This window comes from Podarcis liolepis, assembly GCF_965112155.1.
Source record: "Podarcis liolepis genome assembly, chromosome: 14".
Classification (NCBI taxonomy): domain Eukaryota; kingdom Metazoa; phylum Chordata; class Lepidosauria; order Squamata; family Lacertidae; genus Podarcis; species Podarcis liolepis.
Genome location: NC_139569.1, coordinates 13,507,198 through 13,527,329, shown reverse-complemented (window position 1 = coordinate 13,527,329; position 20,132 = coordinate 13,507,198). Strand labels below are relative to the sequence as shown.

The 20,132-nt window shown below is 44.9% G+C and overlaps 1 protein-coding gene across 8 annotated transcripts in view; it reads left to right on the top strand.

Moving 5' to 3' along the window:
• PRKAR1B (protein kinase cAMP-dependent type I regulatory subunit beta) overlaps positions 1 to 20,132 on the top strand; it is a 539,030-nt gene that overhangs the window by 105,376 nt on the left and 413,522 nt on the right. For 5 of the 8 annotated variants that reach the window (XM_083474488.1, XM_083474487.1, XM_083474486.1 and 2 more), the window contains 2 exons: positions 11,344 to 11,425; positions 12,615 to 16,974. In XM_083474488.1, the coding sequence (XP_083330614.1) occupies positions 11,344 to 11,425; positions 12,615 to 12,787 (255 nt within the window). In that variant the 3' untranslated portion in view covers positions 12,788 to 16,974. Of the gene's footprint in view, positions 1 to 11,343; positions 11,426 to 12,614; positions 16,975 to 20,132 lie in introns of those variants that run through there. The other 3 variants (XR_014518920.1, XR_014518921.1, XR_014518922.1) reach the window with 1 other exon arrangement.

Below are 20,132 nucleotides of genomic sequence, written 5' to 3'. Positions count from 1 at the left end.
GGCAATTCTGCAACGTCTCTGCTCTGAACATGGTAGCTGCTAAGGTCAATTCCAAATATGAAGAGCTGATGAATAAGCCATTATCGAGCTGCTTTATATGTTGACTCAGTGGACATTTCCTGGCTTTGGAGAGAAAGCAAAAGAGAATGGCGAGCTTTGTCGAGTGGAAGAATCTTTAAAATGCAACATTTCTCTCCCCCCCTCACCCCAGTCTCTTCTCCCCCTTTTGCAACTTTTATGGCTTTGTCCGCTGGCATGTCTGAAGGAGGAAAACAGAGCCTGCTTGGCCCTGCGCCACACTGCTTGGCACAGAAAGATCTGGTGTCAGGGTGCATGTTAATTCTGCTGTTTTCCCACAGACACTGGTGGTTATTTTTTTTCATGGGCAAAGTGTCCTTCAGGTGATTCTTTCTGGGTTGACACCTGAATGCTACTTTCAGAGCTGATGCACTTAAATAGGGTGACAGATCCCCTCTTTCGTAGTTGTGGATCTATCTCTCACTTGGGGTTCTCTCATTCTCTCGCCATGGTAGCATTGCAAGTAGGGCTGCAAGACTGAATTGATTTGATCTGTAGATTAATCAGTGTGGTTGAGAGAATTAAAGAAACACCTGTTTCTTTCTGGAGTGTGTGTGTGGTAATGAGAAAGAAAATATTAAAAGTTGGCTTTTCCCTCCGAATAGCAAGCGTTTGTTGTTTTTTATTAAGCACAAAGTTCCTTGGGATCACTTTTTCACCCTCAGGACTGGGATGTTCCCTGATAGCTTGAAATAGGTGGGCATAACTAACTTAGATCCATTAATTCTAATAGGTCTACTCTGAGTAGAACTTAGTTAGATACAACCCTATGGCAACTGGTGACATGCTCTGTATGTCGATGGTGAGTAGTTTACAAGAGCAATGATAATAATGTGTTGGTTTTAAAATAATAATAATAATAATCCTGAATAGGGTAACTGTGCACCTAAAGGACCAGGTGCACAGCCTGGGAGTCATTTTGGACTCACAGCTGTCCATGGAAGCGCAGCTCAATTCTGTGTCCAGGGCAGCTGTCTACCAGCTACACTGGTATGCCGGCTGAGACCCTGCCTGCCTGTGCACTGTCTCGCCAGGGTAGTACATGCCCTGGTTGTCTCCCGCTTGGACTACTGCAATGCTCTCTATGTGGGGCTACCTTTGAAGGTGACTCGGAAACTACAACTAATCTAGAAAGCGGCTGCCAAATTGGTGACTGGGAGCAGCTGCTGGGACCATATAACACCGGTCTTAAAAGACCTACATTGGCTCCCGGTACATTTCTGAGCAATATGATGATGATGATGATGACGATAATAACCACTATGTTTTAGAGTAGGGGTGGGGGACCTTGGGTCTAAGCACCAAGCTTCTCTCTCTCTGGCCCTCAAAACCACACCCCTCACTTGCCCTGCTTCACAATCCAAGTGCTTTTGCATGGCTGGAATGTGTCCTTGAACTCAGATACAGTGGTACCTTGGGTTACAGACGCTTCAGATTACAGACTCCGCTAACCCAGAAATAGTACCTTGGGTTAAGAACTTTGTTTCAGGATGAGAACAGAAATTGCACGGCGGCAGTGGGAGGCCCCATTAGCTAAAGTGGTGCCTCAAGTTAAGAACAGTTTCAGGTTAAGAACGGACGTCCGGAATGAATTAAGTTCTTAATCCAAGGTACCACTGTAATGCCTCTTGCTTTCCTGGGCATTACAGTGGCCAGAGAGAGAGAGAGAGAGAGAGAGAGAGAGAGAGAGGGAGGGAGAGAGAGAGGCTGAATGTGTTACAAGCCAGCCCACTGTACAAAGGTGAAATCTGCATTTGCTGATCTGCCCACTTTTGCCTCTGGCCACGCCCACTTTCTTCCCTGGCCCTTCCCATCACTGGCACGTGGCCCCTGGATGATTGCCCACACAGCAGTGTGGCCCTCAAGTGAAAAAGAGCTCCCTGCCCTGATATACACCTAGAAAGAAGCAGAAGCAGGAGGAGAAGGAGGTCAGCTTGATCTTTTTGGGCACACACAGAAATAGCCACAAGGCAGGGGAGAAAGAGGGAGACGGAGGGATCCTTCTCAGAAGGACAATCCCTCATGACTAGTGTGCAGTAAAAACAACTAAGCCCAGGAGGCATTTCCGAGGGACCCATGAAAGGGCAGGGTTAAAGCCCAGACATGGCTCCACCCGCCTGCCCATTAATCACCAGGAAATTCCTCTTCCTTGATCTTTTCTCTATTCTTTCCAAATTAGACTTAGGGAGTGCTTTTTTTAGAATGCCTGAGTCATTGCAAAAGAGGGTGTATACCTTGACCGGTGGTGGACACAGCATCCGCGTGTGTTTTAATTACAATCAAATGTTTGTGCCAAGAAAAGCTGACTTCAGTGATTAGCGTGCATTGTGTGAAGAGGTTCCTGTAGGTAGAGGGAAGGGAGGCGAAGCGTTTGCCTACTTCCTCCCTTACCCTGGAAATGCCGGTGGTGGAATCTGGGACCTTCTGCATGCAAAGCAGGTGTTTTACTACTGAGCTCATTTTAAGCACCTTAAAAAAAACCACACACACAAACACACACACACACACACACCAGGGCTGCTGCCGATACCGCAAAGCAGAGCGGCGAGGAAACTCCATGCACCCAACCATCTCAATTTGTCCAAAGACCTACATTTCCATCCATACATTTGCATTGACATGTGCAAATCTTTTAAGGACCAAGCAATGACCCCAGATAGAAGACCCCTAGATAGAAGTTAACAACAACAACAACAACAATAATAATAATAATGATTTATATGCCGCCCATCCAACTGGGTTGCTGCAGCCACTCTGGGCGGCTCCCAACAAAATATTAAAAACACAGTAAAACATAAACCAACAACAACAACAATAACAACAACAACAACAACAACAATAATGTATTATTTATACCCTGCCCATCTGGTTGGGTTTCCCCAACCACTCTGGGTGGCTCCCAACAAAATATTAAAAACACAATAAAAGATCAAACATTTAAAACTTCCCTGAACAGGGCTGCTTTCAGGTGTCTTCAAAAAGTCAAATAGTTGTTTATCTGTTTGACATCTGAAGGGAGGGTGTTCCACAGGGTGGGTGCCACTACCGAGAAGGCCCTCTGCCTGGTTCCCTGTAACCTTACTTCTCGCAGGGAGGGAACCTCCAGAAGGCCCTCAGAACTGGACCTCAGTGTCCAGGCTGGGCAATGGAGGTGGAGACGCTCCTTCAAGTATACAGGGCCATGGCTGTTTAGGGCTTTAAATGTCAGCACCAACGCTTTGAATTGTGCTCGGGAAATGTAGCCAGTGTAGATCTTTTAGGACCGGTGTTATAAAATAATTGTGTTCTAAGAATTCTAACGCTTGCCACCGCAATGCTGCTTATGACATGGGTTCCGTCTTTCGGGTTCAGTCCTGTTAGATATGTTTCTCTGTCCTTTCTGTAAGTTTCCCCCCGGGCACTGACAGGATTTGAAGAGCCTTGGCACTCCTCTTCCAGTAGCCCATCATTCACAAAGCAGCATGTGGCTGTTTGGCACAAAATAATTTACAATTTTGTTAAGAAGTCACCAGCCCTTCCTGTTGCTTGGAAGCTGGTGTCTCCACAGATTGAGAAATGCTTGTTTCATCACATTAATGTCGAATTAATCTTCACGGACCAAGAAAAGAGCGAGTCAGTTGGTGGACATCACTCCAAGAGAGTGTTTGCTTTTGAAATGCAAATGTGAGGCCTGTCCAGGCAACCCTGATTCAGAAGGGGGTAATCATTATAACAGGCAAGAAGCCGGAGTAGGCATGCAAGCAAAGGCTGGTGAAATTGAACCGAAATTGCTTGAAATTACGCCAGTGTAGGGTTTAAATTAAAAACAGCTGCTCTGCCTTAAAACTGTTTTTTGGGGTTTTAAAAACATCACCTTGAGGTTGGGTTGAATCTCAGTCCATCTGCTGGAGTTATTAGTCTGTCTGCGTTTCCAAACTTGTAATTCCAGCAGTTGCGGCTTCAGTAACCACCTTAATTCAAACTAATAATGACCATGAGCCACAGTGTCAGTCAGTCAATTTCTGGTAAATTATCAAACACATGACCAAAGAGGATGAAAAAAAAAAAAAACTTCTGTGCCGTAAATGTATTTTGCACTCGCGGGGTTTTGTCCAACTACAGCAGCAGGAGCCAAGAAGAGTTTCCATTGACTTCGCCGTGACTTGGATTGTGTTTTCGTTTGGCTCATGCTAAGTAGTAGCTGAGTTTGTTTTGTGTGAGTTTTCCCTTTTTCTTTTTGGTATACTATTCCACATTTTACACTAGTAAAATGTTCAGTAGTTTCTTTGCTAAGCCAAAATTCAGCAGCGGTGCTGTAATGGAGAAAGTAGCTGGAGCTGTTATAAACCTGGTTCGTTCAGACTGGGCAGGTGGGCCATGTTAGCGACAGCTGTAGGGAGCTTCCCAGCAGCACTCAAAGGAGTGGCAGTAGTTTATAGCATTTCATTAAATGAGCAGTTCTTTAAAAGAAAAAACTCCAGTTTGCCTCAATGGGAAAATAAGTTGTAGGAATGTGCATCAGTTGTCTCCGCCTAAGAGAAAAAGCATGCAATGGCTCTGTTCAAAACCAGATAACATTTATTGGAAAAACAGCGCACGCTCATCAATAGATATAATTCATGCTTCTGATTTATTATAGAAACCGTAATTTAAAACATTATAGAATCCTAGCATTGTAGAGTTGGAAGGGACCCTGAGTGCCATCTAGTCCAACCCTTCAATGCAGGGACCTCAACTAGATCATGGATGGCAGATGGCCATCCAACCTCTGCTTAAAAACCTCCAAGGAAAGAGACTCCACCACTTTCCAAGGGAGTCTGTCCCACTGTCAAACAGCTCTCGCTGTCAGAAAGTTCTTCCTAATGTTTAGTCCGAATCTCATTTCTTGCAACCTGAATCCATTGGTTTGGGTTCTACCCTCCGGAGCAGGAGAAAACTAGCTTGCTCCACCTTCCATGTGATAGCCCTTTAGATATTTGAAGATGGATTATCATATCTCCCCTCGGTCTCCTCTTTTCCAGGCTAGACATCCCCTACTCCTTCAACCCTTCCTCATCAGGCTTGGTTTCCAGACCCTTGACCATCTTGGTCTCCTTCCTCTGCACACGTTTCAGCTTGCTAAGATCCTTTTTAAATTGTGGTGCCCAGAATTGGACACATCATTGGCTATCAGATGCTGTCTCAGTTTGTCTCTCTTACTTTATATAATAACTGGGGTTTTTTTCCTCTTAAACTTTTTAAAACTTTAAAAAACCCAACCACACAGATATTAAATCAAGTATGTAAATGAAATATCACAGGTATGAAAATAAATTGGAAACTATGGGTGCACCCCGGAAGGGCAGCTGGAGGTTGTTGGATGCTGTGGACCTCCTTCTGTAGGATAGGAGACAGAGGATGGACAGAGGGAGAGGCCCAAGGCCAGTGACCTCCCCGATGCAACATCAAGAAAGCACCACCATTTCTGACCCCCTACAGGGTTCTAAGGCAATAAGGCCAGAAAGCAGGTGTTCCACTGGTGGACCTAGAACACACCTCTGAAAAAGAAGGACATAAGATGAGCCTAATGGATCAGGCCCATGGGTCACTGAGAACAGCATCCTGTTTTCACAGGGGCCAGTCAGACGCCTGTGGGGGAACCCACAAGCAGGATCACAGTACAACAGCACTCTCCCCAGTAACTGGTATTCAGAAGTATGGTGCCCCAGAAAGTGGAGATAGTGGACAGCCTTCTCCTCCATGAATCCAATCCTCTTCTAAAGCCATCCAAGTTGATGGGCATCACTGCCTCCTGTGAGATTGAGCGCCATGGTTTTAACTATGCACTGTGTGGAAAATACCTGCTTTTGTCTGCCCTGGGTCTTCCAGCGTTCAGCTCCGTTGAATGTCCATAAATTCTAATGCAGGCATAGGCAAACTCGGCCCTCCAGATGTTTTGGGACTACAACTCCCATCATCCCTAGCTAACAAGGACCAGTGGTCAAGGGTGATGGGAATTGTAGTCCCAAAACATCTGGAGGGCCGAGTTTGCCTATGCCTGTCCTAATGTTAGGAGAGAGGGAGAAAAACATTTGCGTACTTTTACAAACTTCTATCGTGCCACCTCTTTCCTCAAACTAAAAAGCCCCAATGCTGCAACCTTTCCTGCTAGGAAGTCACTCCGCCCCCTTGCTAACTTTTGTTGCCCTTTGCTGAAACGTTTCCAACTCTGCAATATCCTTTTTGAGGTTAGGCAACCCCGTCTGGAACAGAGGGAGGAACAATGACAGTCCTGGGGTCATTCCCCCTCATACTGGAAAGCAGAGAAGCACCTCAGAAGACTATCATCATGATCAGGTGGTTTTGTGGCAAGCAGGACTTTGTAAGCCTGAACTGTGTCCTGAGCTGCAGACCGGAAGTGTCTTAACTGGACTGCAAATTCCCTGGTTATGCTGGATGCCCACCTAGAAACAAGGTGGCAAGCCTTTTTATCAGGACTTGGGCCAAAATGTGCAACCAGGAAAAGCAAAGGAAATGGGTTTCTCTGCACCTTTCCATCTGCAGTAAAGTATCAGCTTCTAACTCCTATGAATCAGGCTTTGCAACCAGGTCTTCCCAGCATTTGATGCATGTTCCATCATTTCAAAATGAAGCATCATTCAGTGATTTGGTGGGTTTTGTTTCATAGGAGAGGGAGGGTGAAACCCCCTCATAACTTCAGAAGGGATGCAAGTTCATGGGCTGTTAATTTTCATTCATTTTTAATCTCCTAAATTATGACGCCATAAATAAGCTGTAAATTTTTGCGCAGCAAGTCACCGGGGCATCTGAAAGCCATTAGGAAATAACTGCGCTTTGCTGCAAACTGAGATGGTTTGCCATAAAGGAGTGTTTGGGGTGGTTGGCAGGGGGCAGGGGGAGGCGGACAGGTGCATGGGGCAGAGAGGGAGGGGAAGCAAGGATACTGGATGGGTGGCAAAGGCAGCCTGTTTTTAGGTCAGTGACTCCTGTTGTTTTTGCAATGCGATGCTCATATGTACTTGGAGGGGAGGAGAAAAGGCTCAATGATATCAGTTACTGGGAAGAGAGAGACCCTCCAGTGCTTTTTCAAAATTCCTGAGATCACCAAAGATTTATCATTTCAGTCCCCAAACATTTATTAGCCTGGAGGGCCAGCCTCTCTGCTCACGAGGTCAAACGCCCTTCTCAAACCTGAAGGTGAGACGTGAAGTGTTGGGAGCTCATAGGACCTAAAGATAAAGCTGCAAAACTTTACGACTGACACAGTAAGTCTCAAGTGAGCAACGCAGGGAGGCCACGAGCCCTTGTGCACGTGACCAGTGTTTTCAATTCCAATACTGTAAAATTACCGCTCAGAGGTCTATGAGATCCATATGCAAAGAAGGCATCAATTTTCGTTCTGCCCTGTATCCATCACACGCAGCGTTGTTTCCATTCTGCTGCAGTTCATCTTCTGCCCATAACTAAGCTATTCATCTTGGTGTCTGCTCTGGTGAAAATATGTATTTATGAATTAATTGTGTAAATCACATAATTGCATTGACATGCTATTCCACCCCAATGGGAAACGGAAGGCAAATGTGCTGGGCTAGAGGAGGCAAAATCAAGTACGTATGGTTTGTAGACTGAAAGCAACATTGGTGTTGTTGACATCCGTCTGTCTCGGGAGAAAATAGAGGAGTGTGCCTGGGGGTGTGTGTGTGAAATCAAACCATGAGATAGTTATAGCACCTGCTGTGGCTGTAGAGACCAAAATGGGAGAGACATGTTTTGTTGCAGCCAAGGCAGTTAAAAACAGTAGTCTCAGCCTGAATCCTTGGTTTGGAAGCTTTATTTGTTAGGATAAGTGTAGTTGGCCAGTCTGTGAAGGCAAATTCAAAGTCTGTGGGGCTACAAGTTACGGGCACACATTTATCTGTGAGGTTGTTAAATTTCAAGTGTGTAAAAATAGAAAAGGAAGAAAGGTAATAACCATTGTGGTCTTGTTAGGCAGAAAAATGCCTGAGTAGTGCCCATTAAGAATAAATCGGTGTTTATTTGTATCTCCCCAGGAGCCATTGTTCACTATAAATGAATAGCCTGTTGTTTCCATGGTTTCATTAGAAATCTATGTAATATATTAGAGTTGATTGAACAGTGTTAAGGTGCACTGATGTGCATTGAGTGAATCTTTCATGAACTAAATGGCCCCCACTGATTTAGAAACAACCATTGAAGGACTGACAACCCTGGTACAACCCATAGGACCTTGTTTTCCTTTCTATGTCCATATTCGTCCTCATCAAAGGGTTGTGAACCATTTAGGGTAGTCAGAAGAAGCTTTGGGGAAGCAGCATGGGTCTGGAAACATCAATATTTGTACATCACTGAGTGACAACGGCTTACCGTTAGTGGGTTATGTTATCAGTGTTTCTACAACTGGTCTTCACATCCTTAGCGGACGGAATAACGAGGATTCATTGAGATGGAAGATCCTACAGGGTTTATCCCAAGTGTAAAATGGCATGGCTGTTGGTGATTAATTATGAGCATCCTGTCCTTTGCGCCCTGGAAAAGACCATATTTCCAGGAGGGTCGCCCCTAGCAGTGCTCCAGGAAGCATTTGTGGAGCGCAGGGCTTTGCAGCAAGAGGTGAAATGATATAATCTGATCTCACATCTGCTTCCTGTTGTCTGGGTATCAGAAGCTTTCTTTGGTCTGCAATAGGCCCATTCTTGCTGGGCAGAGGCAGAAAATGTGACTGTTGAAAAAACAAGAATGGGGGGGTGGAATGTGTCTGGAATAGGCATTGCTCTCTGCTGCCAAACTGAGATATTTTGCTCCTTCTACATCTTCTTTTTTTAATATTGTGGAGGCTGGCCATCTCTGCCCTCCTGCAGCAGATTAGAGTCGCAGTATTCCTTGGATTCAGAAGGCAGACAGCAACTGGGTGGCAGAAGAGATTGCTGCAGAAAACTCTCCGCTATTGGGCTCTGATATGTGGAGGGAGAGCGAGGGGCTGTGGGGACACACTGCAAGCATCAGGTTTGAGACCAGACAGGGTGGTTTATTCTCTCTCTCTTTCCTTACAGAATGCAGGAGTGCAAATCTCTCCCTCCCTGCCTGCCTCCCTCCTTTCCTCTGCAATAAATCTTAGAAACGGAGACATGAAGGAGCTTTCTTTCCCAGATAGCACAGACAAAATTATTTGGCTGAGTAATGAGCGTTTGGCCACAATAAGGGAATTTTATTTTTTTCATAGCAACATGTGAAACCTTGTGCCAGTTCGGGCCACTTGGTCCATCTAAGCCTAGTATTGTCCACTCTGACTGGCAACAACCCTTCTGGGTTTCCAGCTGAGAACTTGCTCATTCAAAGCAGTGGCTGTGGTGGCTGAATGAGTGAGTGGAGGACACTATAGCTGTACCTCCCACCCAAGGAATCCTGGGAACTGTAGTTTTTTTAAAAGGGTGCTGTGAATTGTCGTTCCGTTAAGGAGGATTCCCAGGATTTGTGAAGTGGGGAGAGGAGAATGTGCTTCACCTGTATGGTGTGTATGCAGTCATAGGAAAAGATTTGGCAGGATGCAAGGCAGCACATGAGTGATTAAGGCTCTCCTGCACAATGGCCATAACCTCTGGGAGATTATTCCTACTCGGCCACTGAGAGCAGCAGGTATTAATCGGGCAGTAGTTCGGCACGTCTTCCAAAATGTGCAGACCTGCATGATGCTCTCTAGCCCTTTCACTTGGCCGCCACAATCTTCCAAACACGAGACTCATCAGACAACGAGACTCCTCTGGGAGAAGGCAAGACTTCAGAGGTTCCTTCCCTGCTCCATCTTTTTTAAAAAAAAAAAGCCAAATGAAACTTTAAGCAAACAAAAAACAGCCATAGGTTTCTTGTGACTAGTGTGTAGGGATAGATGCGTTTTGTGTCGATTCCACATGTCGGTTCCGTTCTGTCACTGAGGAAAACTTGGCAAGTTTTGCTAATGCTGAAGTTGACATACAAGAGGAATGCAGTCAGTGTATAATAAGGCAATACATTTACAGAAAGATGGGCAATATCTATTCAGTTCTGGAATGATAAATGATGACATTCCATCTTATAACTTACAGCGATTTAATATTTTATTTTATAAATGGGGTTTTTTCTTGGTACAACCCCCCTTTTATTATATTTCTTCCATTTACCGTATTAATTACTGGTTGTTGAAATGCTAGAGTGAAAATTTACAATCTAACCTTTTTTAAAAGAAAAAGAGAAAAAACTTCATTCTGTCTCCATGTTTGTATCAAATCTGCATTTAGTGACACACAATCATGTAAGTGTGTGTTTTACAACACTCAAGTATGCAATACTCTTCCCCCTCCCACTAATTTTTTATTCTGCAGGAAAGAGCATGAAATGGAAAACAGTAGCAGTAAACCACAATACAGTGGATGCTCGGGTTGTGAACGTGATCCGTGTGGGGTGCACGTTCGCAACCCACAGAGGTGCGTCTGCGCATGTGCGGGTTGCGACCCGGTGCTTCTGTGCATGTGCAAAGCGCAATTTAGTGCTTCTGCGCATGCGCGACCACCGAAACCCGGAAGTAACCCGTTCCAGTAATTCCGGGTTTTGGTGGTCCATAACCCAAAAAAATGCAACCTGAAGCGTCTGTAACCCAAGGTATGACTGTAGCAATAAGGAACAGCATAGGTACTCTGAGCATGACTGATCCCAAAGCAAGCACAAAGCACAGTGCTAAAACAGATAGCTTAGGGCTGCAATAGCTTGAGCTAAGGGGATGATTGGGATGCCGGGGGAATGAGATGACTGCCTCTCTCTTCACAGACATATTTCAAGACTGCAAACCAAACTTTGCCCAAGTGATCAGACTTCTTTGAGTTGCTGAACAAGGTGTTCTGAAACATACGCATTTCTAAGTGCTTTTTATCCTTAAATGCTCATCTTAAAATGCACTTTGATACTTTTTTTAAAAAAACCAAGAACTGAACTGCGGAATTCAGAGAAGTGTGAAATGTGAAGGGGTAATTATCTGAGCAACCCTGTCTATAGAAAGTCAGCCTAAGCTACGCCTGTTCCAAACTCTGTTCAGGAAGAATTTGGAGGTACTTGACTCGCAACAGCCTTTGGATCGACTGAGTTCTACCAGGTTGCTAGGTCAGGTGACCGAGGTGAAAGGAGTTTGGACTGGTGATTAATCCTGGGACTTTCTACACGCAAATCATGATGGGCTATGGTCCCTCTCCCAAACTTGTGCATTCAAGCAAAGCAAACCTTTCTGCCTCTGTTTTTCAGGGCACAGCTTCCGTTCTCCAGCGCAGGTCTGACAACGAAGAGTATGTGGAGGTCGGACGGCTTGGACCATCAGATTATTTTGGTAAATTCCCAATTTTATTTCAGTTTGGGAAACAGTCAGAAAGACAAGCAAGTGTAGGTTTATGTCAGGGAACTGACATCGGAGCCTGAGGCGGAGGGAAGGCTCTCGAATGATGCTGGAGAAGGGCCAAGCAGGGAGAGAGGCAGTTCAGCAGAGGGGGGAGCAAATCAACGTTACACCAGGGATAAAGGGGGGCAGATGGGGGAATTGGCGAGAGGGCTCCAGGACTCTTCACTGGACACCAGCGGGGAGAGCACGGGTCCTCCGCTACCCACGCCCTCCCTGCGCAGAAGACTTCCGTGCAGGGAGAGTAGGAGGAGACTTGGCGTCAAACAACTTTTATGTTGGAAAAGGTTTAAGAAACGCCCACTGACGGATTCTGCTAGCGACTGAGGTAGCCACGAAGTGAAGGGCTGTCCAGACAGAAAAGGTTTAACAAGGCAACATAGCCAGGAGAGGCGGCAACTTACGCACGAGCAACCCATACTCATTATAGTTTATTATGTCCTTGGGGTGGCTATGTGGGAGTGGCCGTGTTCTGTTGTGCAGGATGTGAGTCTCCCTTTGTGCTTCCACATGAGGCCATCGCTGAGAAGGTGTGAGAGTTTCTAGTGGCCAGTTGGCTAAAGTAGCCATCTGAAAATTACTCAAGATGGCCCACAGGATGACCCAATTGGCTTGGAATGTAATAACATATACGAAGTTGCCCATCTAGTCCAGCATCCTTTTCTCACAGCAGCCAACAAGAGGCTTTCCATAGGCCCACAAGCAGGGACTGTGTGCAACAGCCCTCTCCCCACTTGTCATTCTCAGCGATGAGTCTTCACAGGCATACTGCCTCCGACAGTGGAGGTAAAGAGGGATATGGCTTCCATTCCAACCTGTATTAGCCACAAGCAGTGCTGTTTCCATTCTGCTGCAGACCAGTTTCTGCAAAATACGTTAATTCACCCAGCTGTCTGCTATACATAGCTTACATTAACTTTTCACATAACTTGCGTTCATTTCAATGTAAAGGAAACATGAGTGGAAAATAATTAACTGGGTATCATTTGCAGACTTTTAAACACACACAAACACACAGACAATCCCACAGAGGAGAGAACAGAGGCTGTGATCAAAGCAACAGGTAACATGCAAAATCTTCAGAAATGTGATGATGGTATTTCCCCCTCTCTCTCTCTTCCAGGAGAGATAGCCCTCTTGCTCAACAGGCCCCGGGCTGCCACTGTGGTGGCTCGTGGGCCCCTGAAGTGTGTCAAGCTGGATCGCCCTCGCTTCGAACGAGTCCTTGGTCCTTGCTCAGAAATCCTCAAGAGGAACATCCAGAGATACAACAGTTTCATTTCCCTCACTGTTTAAGTCATTCCTGCTGGCTGCCTTTTATGTTAAAAACTTGTGCACTTAAATTTTGACCCATGCCGTTCCATAGCTTTTTGAAGAAAACAAGAGACGTGTGTATTTTACGTATATTTTTTAAACGATCATGTCAGGGGCACTAGATATCCGATCATCATCTTTGTTATTATGTTAGAAAAAAAGGCAGTAGAGAGCTTGATGAAAGTGGCTTTCGTGAACCATTTGTAGGATTTTTTAAAATTTATTTTTTCACATCCTGAATTACATTCCTGGTCGCCCTGGTCATGACGCCTCTCGGAATGCAGTTTTAAATACTGAAAACCACACATTTCAGCATTTATTTTACCTAAGTGTGCTGAACAGCTGGTCGTATCTATGTTTTGTCAAAGTGTAAAACAAAACACCTAAACCCACAACTACTTAACTTGAATATTCATCTTCAGAATTCTTCTTAGGCGGATTAGATGTTTCCTAAGACCCTCCCCTCACAAAAAAATTACAAAATCCCCTTTTAACATTTGTGAGAGTTGATTAGCGAATGGAGCCATAGTCCAACAAGGAGCAACAGGCACATAAGCTCATTGAACTCACCAGGCTTAAGCTACAGAGAGAGTTGAAGGATATTCAGAACAGAGACTAACACCAAAACAGGTCTCCCTTTTATGAATATCCTACCCTGAGTGTGCTCATCAGTGCGATAAGATTTGTTTTCCCTTCCTTTTTGGACATCCAACTCTGCCCTGAGATCGATGGCTCAAAATAGCAACATGGTGTAAGAAGTAGGTGGGACCTCAGCTTTGCTGCTCCACATCAAAGCTTCTTCCTGCGTTAAGGATACCGTAGCTCCACACGGCTCAGGAATTTGGCACCAGTGGTGAGGGAGGCCACTTTTGGCACAGTCATGTAGCAGGTGACTTGGTCATGGCAATGGGACACTGACGCTGCCAGAACTGAAGTACCTTTGGGGGGCAATTATATCTGTTACGCTGTTTCCTCTTCTGAATCCAGCATGTTATTGAGGAGGGAGTTGCCTTACACTGAGTTAGACTGTAGTTCTACCCAGCTACATACCTTATAGCCTCCTCTGACTGAAAGGTAGGTCTCCAACAGATCTCTTTCCCTCGACCCTGCTGCTCGAGACCCTCTTAATTGAAGATGTTGGGGACTGAATCCAGCGCCTTCTGCATTTGATGCATGCTCTCCAGCGTTGAGTCATTGCTGCTCCTTCACCGTGGAGGAAGCATCAACCAATGGCAAGTTCTTTACATGAAGGAACGTAGCGAGTGGCAACTGATAGTGGAATAGGCGGAGAATGAATTTGGACAGTCTTTAAGGCAGCCCATAGAGTTGAACATGGAGTGATTTTGAGGGGGCAAAAATATACTGGGTTTGTGTGACCCCTGATTAGCACCTGTGATCCCTGATCATATTTTCCACCTTAAAAGCAAACAAACTGTAAAGCTTTGGTTTTGATTGGAGAAGTGAAACACGGGTGGTTGTGGCAGTGGTGTTTAGCTGCATCCCCTTGCAATGTTTTCTCAATTTAGCTCTCGCTGGCCCCCCGCCCTGCCCAAGCATTTATTAGCCTTGCTGGGGCTAATGGTAATAATTAATAATGCAAGGTGTCTGGCCTGCTGAGCGTGGAAGAGAATTTTGCCGCTCCCCCTGCTGTTTCCCCTGGACTTCTGATCAGGTGCCAAAAGAGTGGCAAGATTCATCTCACCCCCTTGGCAAGGCAAAACAGAGGACTGGCTTACAAAGTAGTTCTTAAGACATCCACACACGGCGACAAGTTACTACTTGGCAGGTGGTCCATCTGCATGGACTTGAGAGGTGAAGAAAACGCCAAAGAAAAAAATGAATCCAAATCCATAGCTTTTCAGAACGTGAAGTTTTGAAGCAATCGGTTTATATTTCCCGCACTCCCTAAATTCGCAAACCTTGGCAAAGGTCAGATCTCTTTGCTGTGGGAATTGCTTACTTGCACCCTGAATGAAAGTTTAGTCACCGTTTGCATAAATGTTTAGATGGACATTTACGGAAGCAGGGAATCCGCTACGTTCTGACAGTAATTCATTTCAGTGATATTCGTAAAATGTGAACTGATTTTAGACTGTAGTTTGTTAGGTTGTCCACCCTTTTGAACTCGCTAGATTTAACACTCTAATCACGTTGCCATACAATATTTCACTCCATTCATAGGCTGCAGGCACAGTTCTGCAGGATTCTGCAAGGCTGAGCGGAATGAATGGGGGCTGCCTATGAGACCTATGGCGCCCTTACATCTTCCAGTGAGGCTTGTTTGAGGCAGATTCCAGCTGGACTGTGTCCTGTGCCATGAATGTTAGGATGGGATCCTGTCTCTGCAAGAAGAGTTTCAGTCTCGTGGGTTCCCTCCCCCTCCACACTTTGTTTGATCTTTGTAAACTGTGTTTATTATTCTTATTTATGACCTTGATTACTGTTTTTGCATGCATTGAAAAATGTGGAAAATCAGATGCCATGTTAGATAATGTAATGGCACCATCTAAAAAAGATTTTTAAAATACAATATATGTAATACTTATCTAAGACTTACCTCCTTGTGAAATGTTTTGGTATTCTGTCCTGTGTGGATTTTTTTTTAAAGAAATAAGCGCTTTTCTAAAAAAGAGAGAGAGAAAAGAGTGAATGTTTGATCGTTCTTTCTGTTTTGCTTATTGCATTTCATTGACTGCTTTGGTAAAAATAAATAAATGTGCCTGGTGTAGTAATGCAGGAAACATTTGATCGCTGTCACATTGCGGAGAGTATCAGACTCACAGTGGAAAGGTTTATAGGTAGAAAAAGACTGGGTGCAATTCAACAAAAAATAGATGCACAAGTCCCATTGAAATAGACGCACAGAACCTAGGACCCAGCTAGAGGTTGCATAAGTAGTGCTGCATTGCATAATTGATAAACTAGTTAAAATGAGTTTTTTTTAAAAAAAAACCACAATTTTAATGGACAAAAAAGCTGCTGCTGATTAACTTTTTCGAAAAACTATTATTTTTTTAAAAAAATATTGCATTGAAGGATTTTAACCTACCGAGTACTAAAATCCAAACGCATTCACAAAAAGCTAATAAAAAGCAATATATTTCAAAAAAGAATATTCTTTAAAATTCTTCCTTTTAAAAAAACTATGGTTTTTAATGCAAGGACTTCTTGATGGCAAGCCCCATGCTTTTCTCCCATATGGAGGGAATTCCTCCTCCAAGAGATGCAGGCATAATCCGTGCATGCACTGATTTTACCTGTAAGTAAAGGCAGTCTATTATGAAGCAAGAAGCAGGATTTCCCCCCTAGTAGGCATGTAATTATGAACCTAAGAAGCTGGATCCGGCCAATGGCACATCTCGCCCAGCATTCTTGTTCTCCCAGTGTCCACCCAGGCATCCCTCAAGCAAGACATGAGCACACAGTATCCTCCGTGCCTGTAACTCCCAGAAACTGATATGCAGAAGTACCATATTTTTCCATGTATAACATGCCCCCATGTATAAGACAACCCCTATTTTGGGGCTGCAACCAATCACACATCCCCCCTATGCACTATCCGTGTATAAGACAACCCCTGTTTTTTATCATTATTTTACAGTAAAAAAAACCTAGTCTTATACACGGGAAAGTACGGTATACTGCCTGGAACAGTAGTGAGAGAACATAGACATGGTGGCTAGAAGCTATTAGCATGTTACCCTCCATGTTTATGAGTCAGCAGAAGCATTTCCTTCTGTGTGGGAGATGGTCTAAAATCGATGAGAATAGTCAACCCGTTTTGAAGTGCTTTTGAGCAGTGCTGCTGTCTAAAATTAAGAGATGTGAGTAGGATTTTTCTGTCCGTGAGAATTGACAAAGGATCTCACCATTGCTTTACTGTAAAGTGGGGGCTAGCATCTTTTGTGCACAATTAATGAAGTATTATTAATTTCAAATGGGACCTGGGCACCCCTTATTCTTCTGGATTGCACCCAGTCTTTGCAAGAAACCTGTCATTCGGCCAAAACCGCATTGCAATTATTGTTGTAACTGTTCCAATGAAAAGCAGGAGCGTGGACCACTAGAGTGCATTTCAGTGGAAGCAAAACAAGCAATGTTGCATTTTCAGGATTACCGATTGGGATCACGGGACAGAATGTCATGAATAAAATTCTTGGAACTTAGAAGTGGTTTGTGAGCTTCTTTCAGTAAGGAAAGACCCTACGTGGCTTATACTAATAGAATGTATCATTGCATAGTTTACAGCAGAAGTGAACTCATCCCAATCCTTATACAGTGGTACCTTGGAAGTCAAACAATCCATTCCAGAAGTCCGTTCGACTTCCAAAACGTTCAGAAACCAAAGTGCAGCTTCCGATTAGCTGCAGGAAGCTCCTGCAGCCAATCGGAAGCCACAGAAGTCACGTCGGACGTTCGGGTTCCAAAGAACGTTTGCAAACTGGGACACTCACTTCCGGGTTTGCGGTGTTCGGGAGCCAAAAACATTTGACTTGCAAGGCATTCAGGATCCAAGATATGACTGTGTAGCCAAAGCGATGATGTCAACCCACAAGGTTATTGGCAGGCTTAGCGGGAACACCAGTTCTGCAGAACTACAACAGATCTTTAGAGGAGGGGACCCAAATAAGGAATATGAAGACTGAGCATGCTCCATGGCCATGGGATGGTGCCTGACTGTGGCAGGGATGGGGCAGGAAAATGGGGGAGGAGAATGAGAAGTGGAACGGGGGGTCCTTCAAGAAAGCATGGCCGGTGGTGGCTGGAACAGGAGGACTCCAGGACACGGCATGTTGTGACAGGTCTCGCTTCAGTTGCAACATCATGTGCCCATTCGTCAACTGGAGGTGTACTGCGGCACCAAGCAAGACGTATGCTCATTCACATGAACAAAGGCAACCAGAGGTTCAGGAAGAGTTAAATGGAGAACAGTTAGCTCAGTTGCCTGTACACAATGTTTAGATATCAGTGTAGGTTCCTGTTCTTCCCACCCACCCACCCAGAAGGGGAGTCACTGCCACTGCACAAATCCACAGAAGTAGAAACAGGTTCAGTATGAGCCACTGGCCTTCCTTTGCAGGGGTGGGTAGGTAATTTGAAGCCTAATTTGCACTAGGACTATTTAGAGTCTTCTGTGAATTGGGTCCAGAGGGTTTTCTGTGCTGCCTTACACCCCTGTACCTTCCCACTGGCCCCAGCCTTGACTTCCAGCCTTCTGCAAACTACATCACACAGCTCTTGGCTCCTTTCCTCAACTTTCCCAAGAGATGAATGGGCATGTCCCATTCGAAGGTGGAATCCTTGCCCTTTGCTGCCCCTAATGCCTCTGCTCACCTCTCCAGCCTTCTCTGTTGATATAAAGCAGCCTTGCTCAACATGATGCCCACTGTATGTTATAGGAGTTCAATGAATCCTTGCCAGCATGGTCAATAGTTGGGGGTCAATGGGGATTGCCATTGTTACCTATCATGGGGTAGGAAATAGGATGGCCATGTGGCTCCAGTGAGACAAGCTTGTGTGCAATTGTGCCTGGGAGTGCAGCTGTACGAATCAATTCAAAACTATTGGCATGGTGTGTCCCATACCCAATGTTTTTGGTCTTTTTTTAAAATCCCCCACAGCTCCTAGTTGGGGAATTAAAGATTTATTTGGCTAACATCCTTTGTAGGGTAAAAGAGCTGGCCAGCCACAGAGGCAACATCTGCTACCATCTGTCCGCTGGCTGGAATGCGGGAGACGTTTTGTGCTCCATCAGGCTGGTCCCACCATAATACGGAGGATCATAGTCTGCCGAGGGTGTGTGAACGACACAATTGTCCAACGCTGGTATTAGGCACAGGATTCAGGAGGCTGGCGATCCTAGCTTCACAAAGCATGCACCCAGGCTTAACGAAAACCTCTGAAGCAGAGGGGGAGGCACAGAGGAAGACTTGCAGCGGCAAGGATTTTGCCAAAGAGGAAATTTCAAAGCGTGTTGGGAAGGTTTCTGGTTGGGCGAGGGTCCTGAGAAATTTGCAGGATCCTGAGAAGTTTGCAGAATTGATGCATTCGTTTCGAACACTTCTGCAGGACTTTTTAGAGACAGGCACCTGTCAAAGCGGCTTACAGCGATACTAAAAAGAAAATGTCAACAAAGCCCCATGCAACAGAAATCAGGAACAGGAAGGCAAATACTTCTGGAGTGCTTGTAAGAAAGAAGGCTGGCTGGGGCTGGCTGTGAGTTGGTGGGGCCCTAATGGACCATTGTAGATGGTGAAAGGGCCTGCAGAAGGACTTCTGCTGAGGATCTCAATGGGACCTACATTTGCCTCATGCAGTTTTGTCCTGCTATATATGGGTTAAAGGTAAAGGTAAAGGGACCCCTGACCATTAGGTCCAGTCGTGACCGACTTTGGGGTTGTGGCGCTCATCTCGCTTTATTGGCCGAGAGAGCTGGCATACAGCTTTCAGGTCATGTGGCCAGCATGACTAAGCCGCTTCTGGCAAACCAGAGCAGCGCACGGAAACGCCGTTTACCTTCCCGCCAGAGCGGTACCTATTTATCTACTTGCACTTTAAGGTGCTTTCGAACTGCTAGGTTGGCAGGAGCAGGGACCGAGCAACAGGAGCTCACCCCGTCGCGGGGATTCGAACCGCCAACCTTCTGATCAGGAAATCCTAGGCTCTGTGGTTTACCCCACAGCGCCACCCGCGTCCCTGATATATGGGTTACATGGACATAATTCAAAAAATAATACCTAGGCATGTTTATATGGAAGGAAGCAGTCCCTGAGGTTAGGTGTGTGCAAGACATTCAATTATGTTTGGATTTCAATGAGAAACTACCTATCTGCACATTTTGAACCAATACAGGAATCAAATCACAGTTATCCTTCAAAAGTTGCCCTTCTCTGAATTTTGCAATTTTATGATAATGATAATAATTTTATTATTTCTACCCTACCAATCTGGCTAGGTTGCACCAGCCACTCTGGGTGGCTTATTTATTTATTTATTCATTAAATTTATACAGTATACGGCCTTTCATCACAAGAACTCGGGGCGGTTCACAGACTAATGCAGTTCTCCAATGTATACAAAATGTAATAAACTGCATTTATTAGGGAAAGTGTACATTAAGACGCATGCATTAATGTAAGAAATATATCTAAAAAAACAACAACAGATTAGATAAAGGGAAATCACTTGCAAAAACGTGCACGTTCATCAAATTGGTATTAAAAATGTGTCTATTGGAAGAAATCCGCACTAAAATGCTGATAAATTTTTATGAGAAATACACACACACACACACACACACATACATATACATATACATATACATATA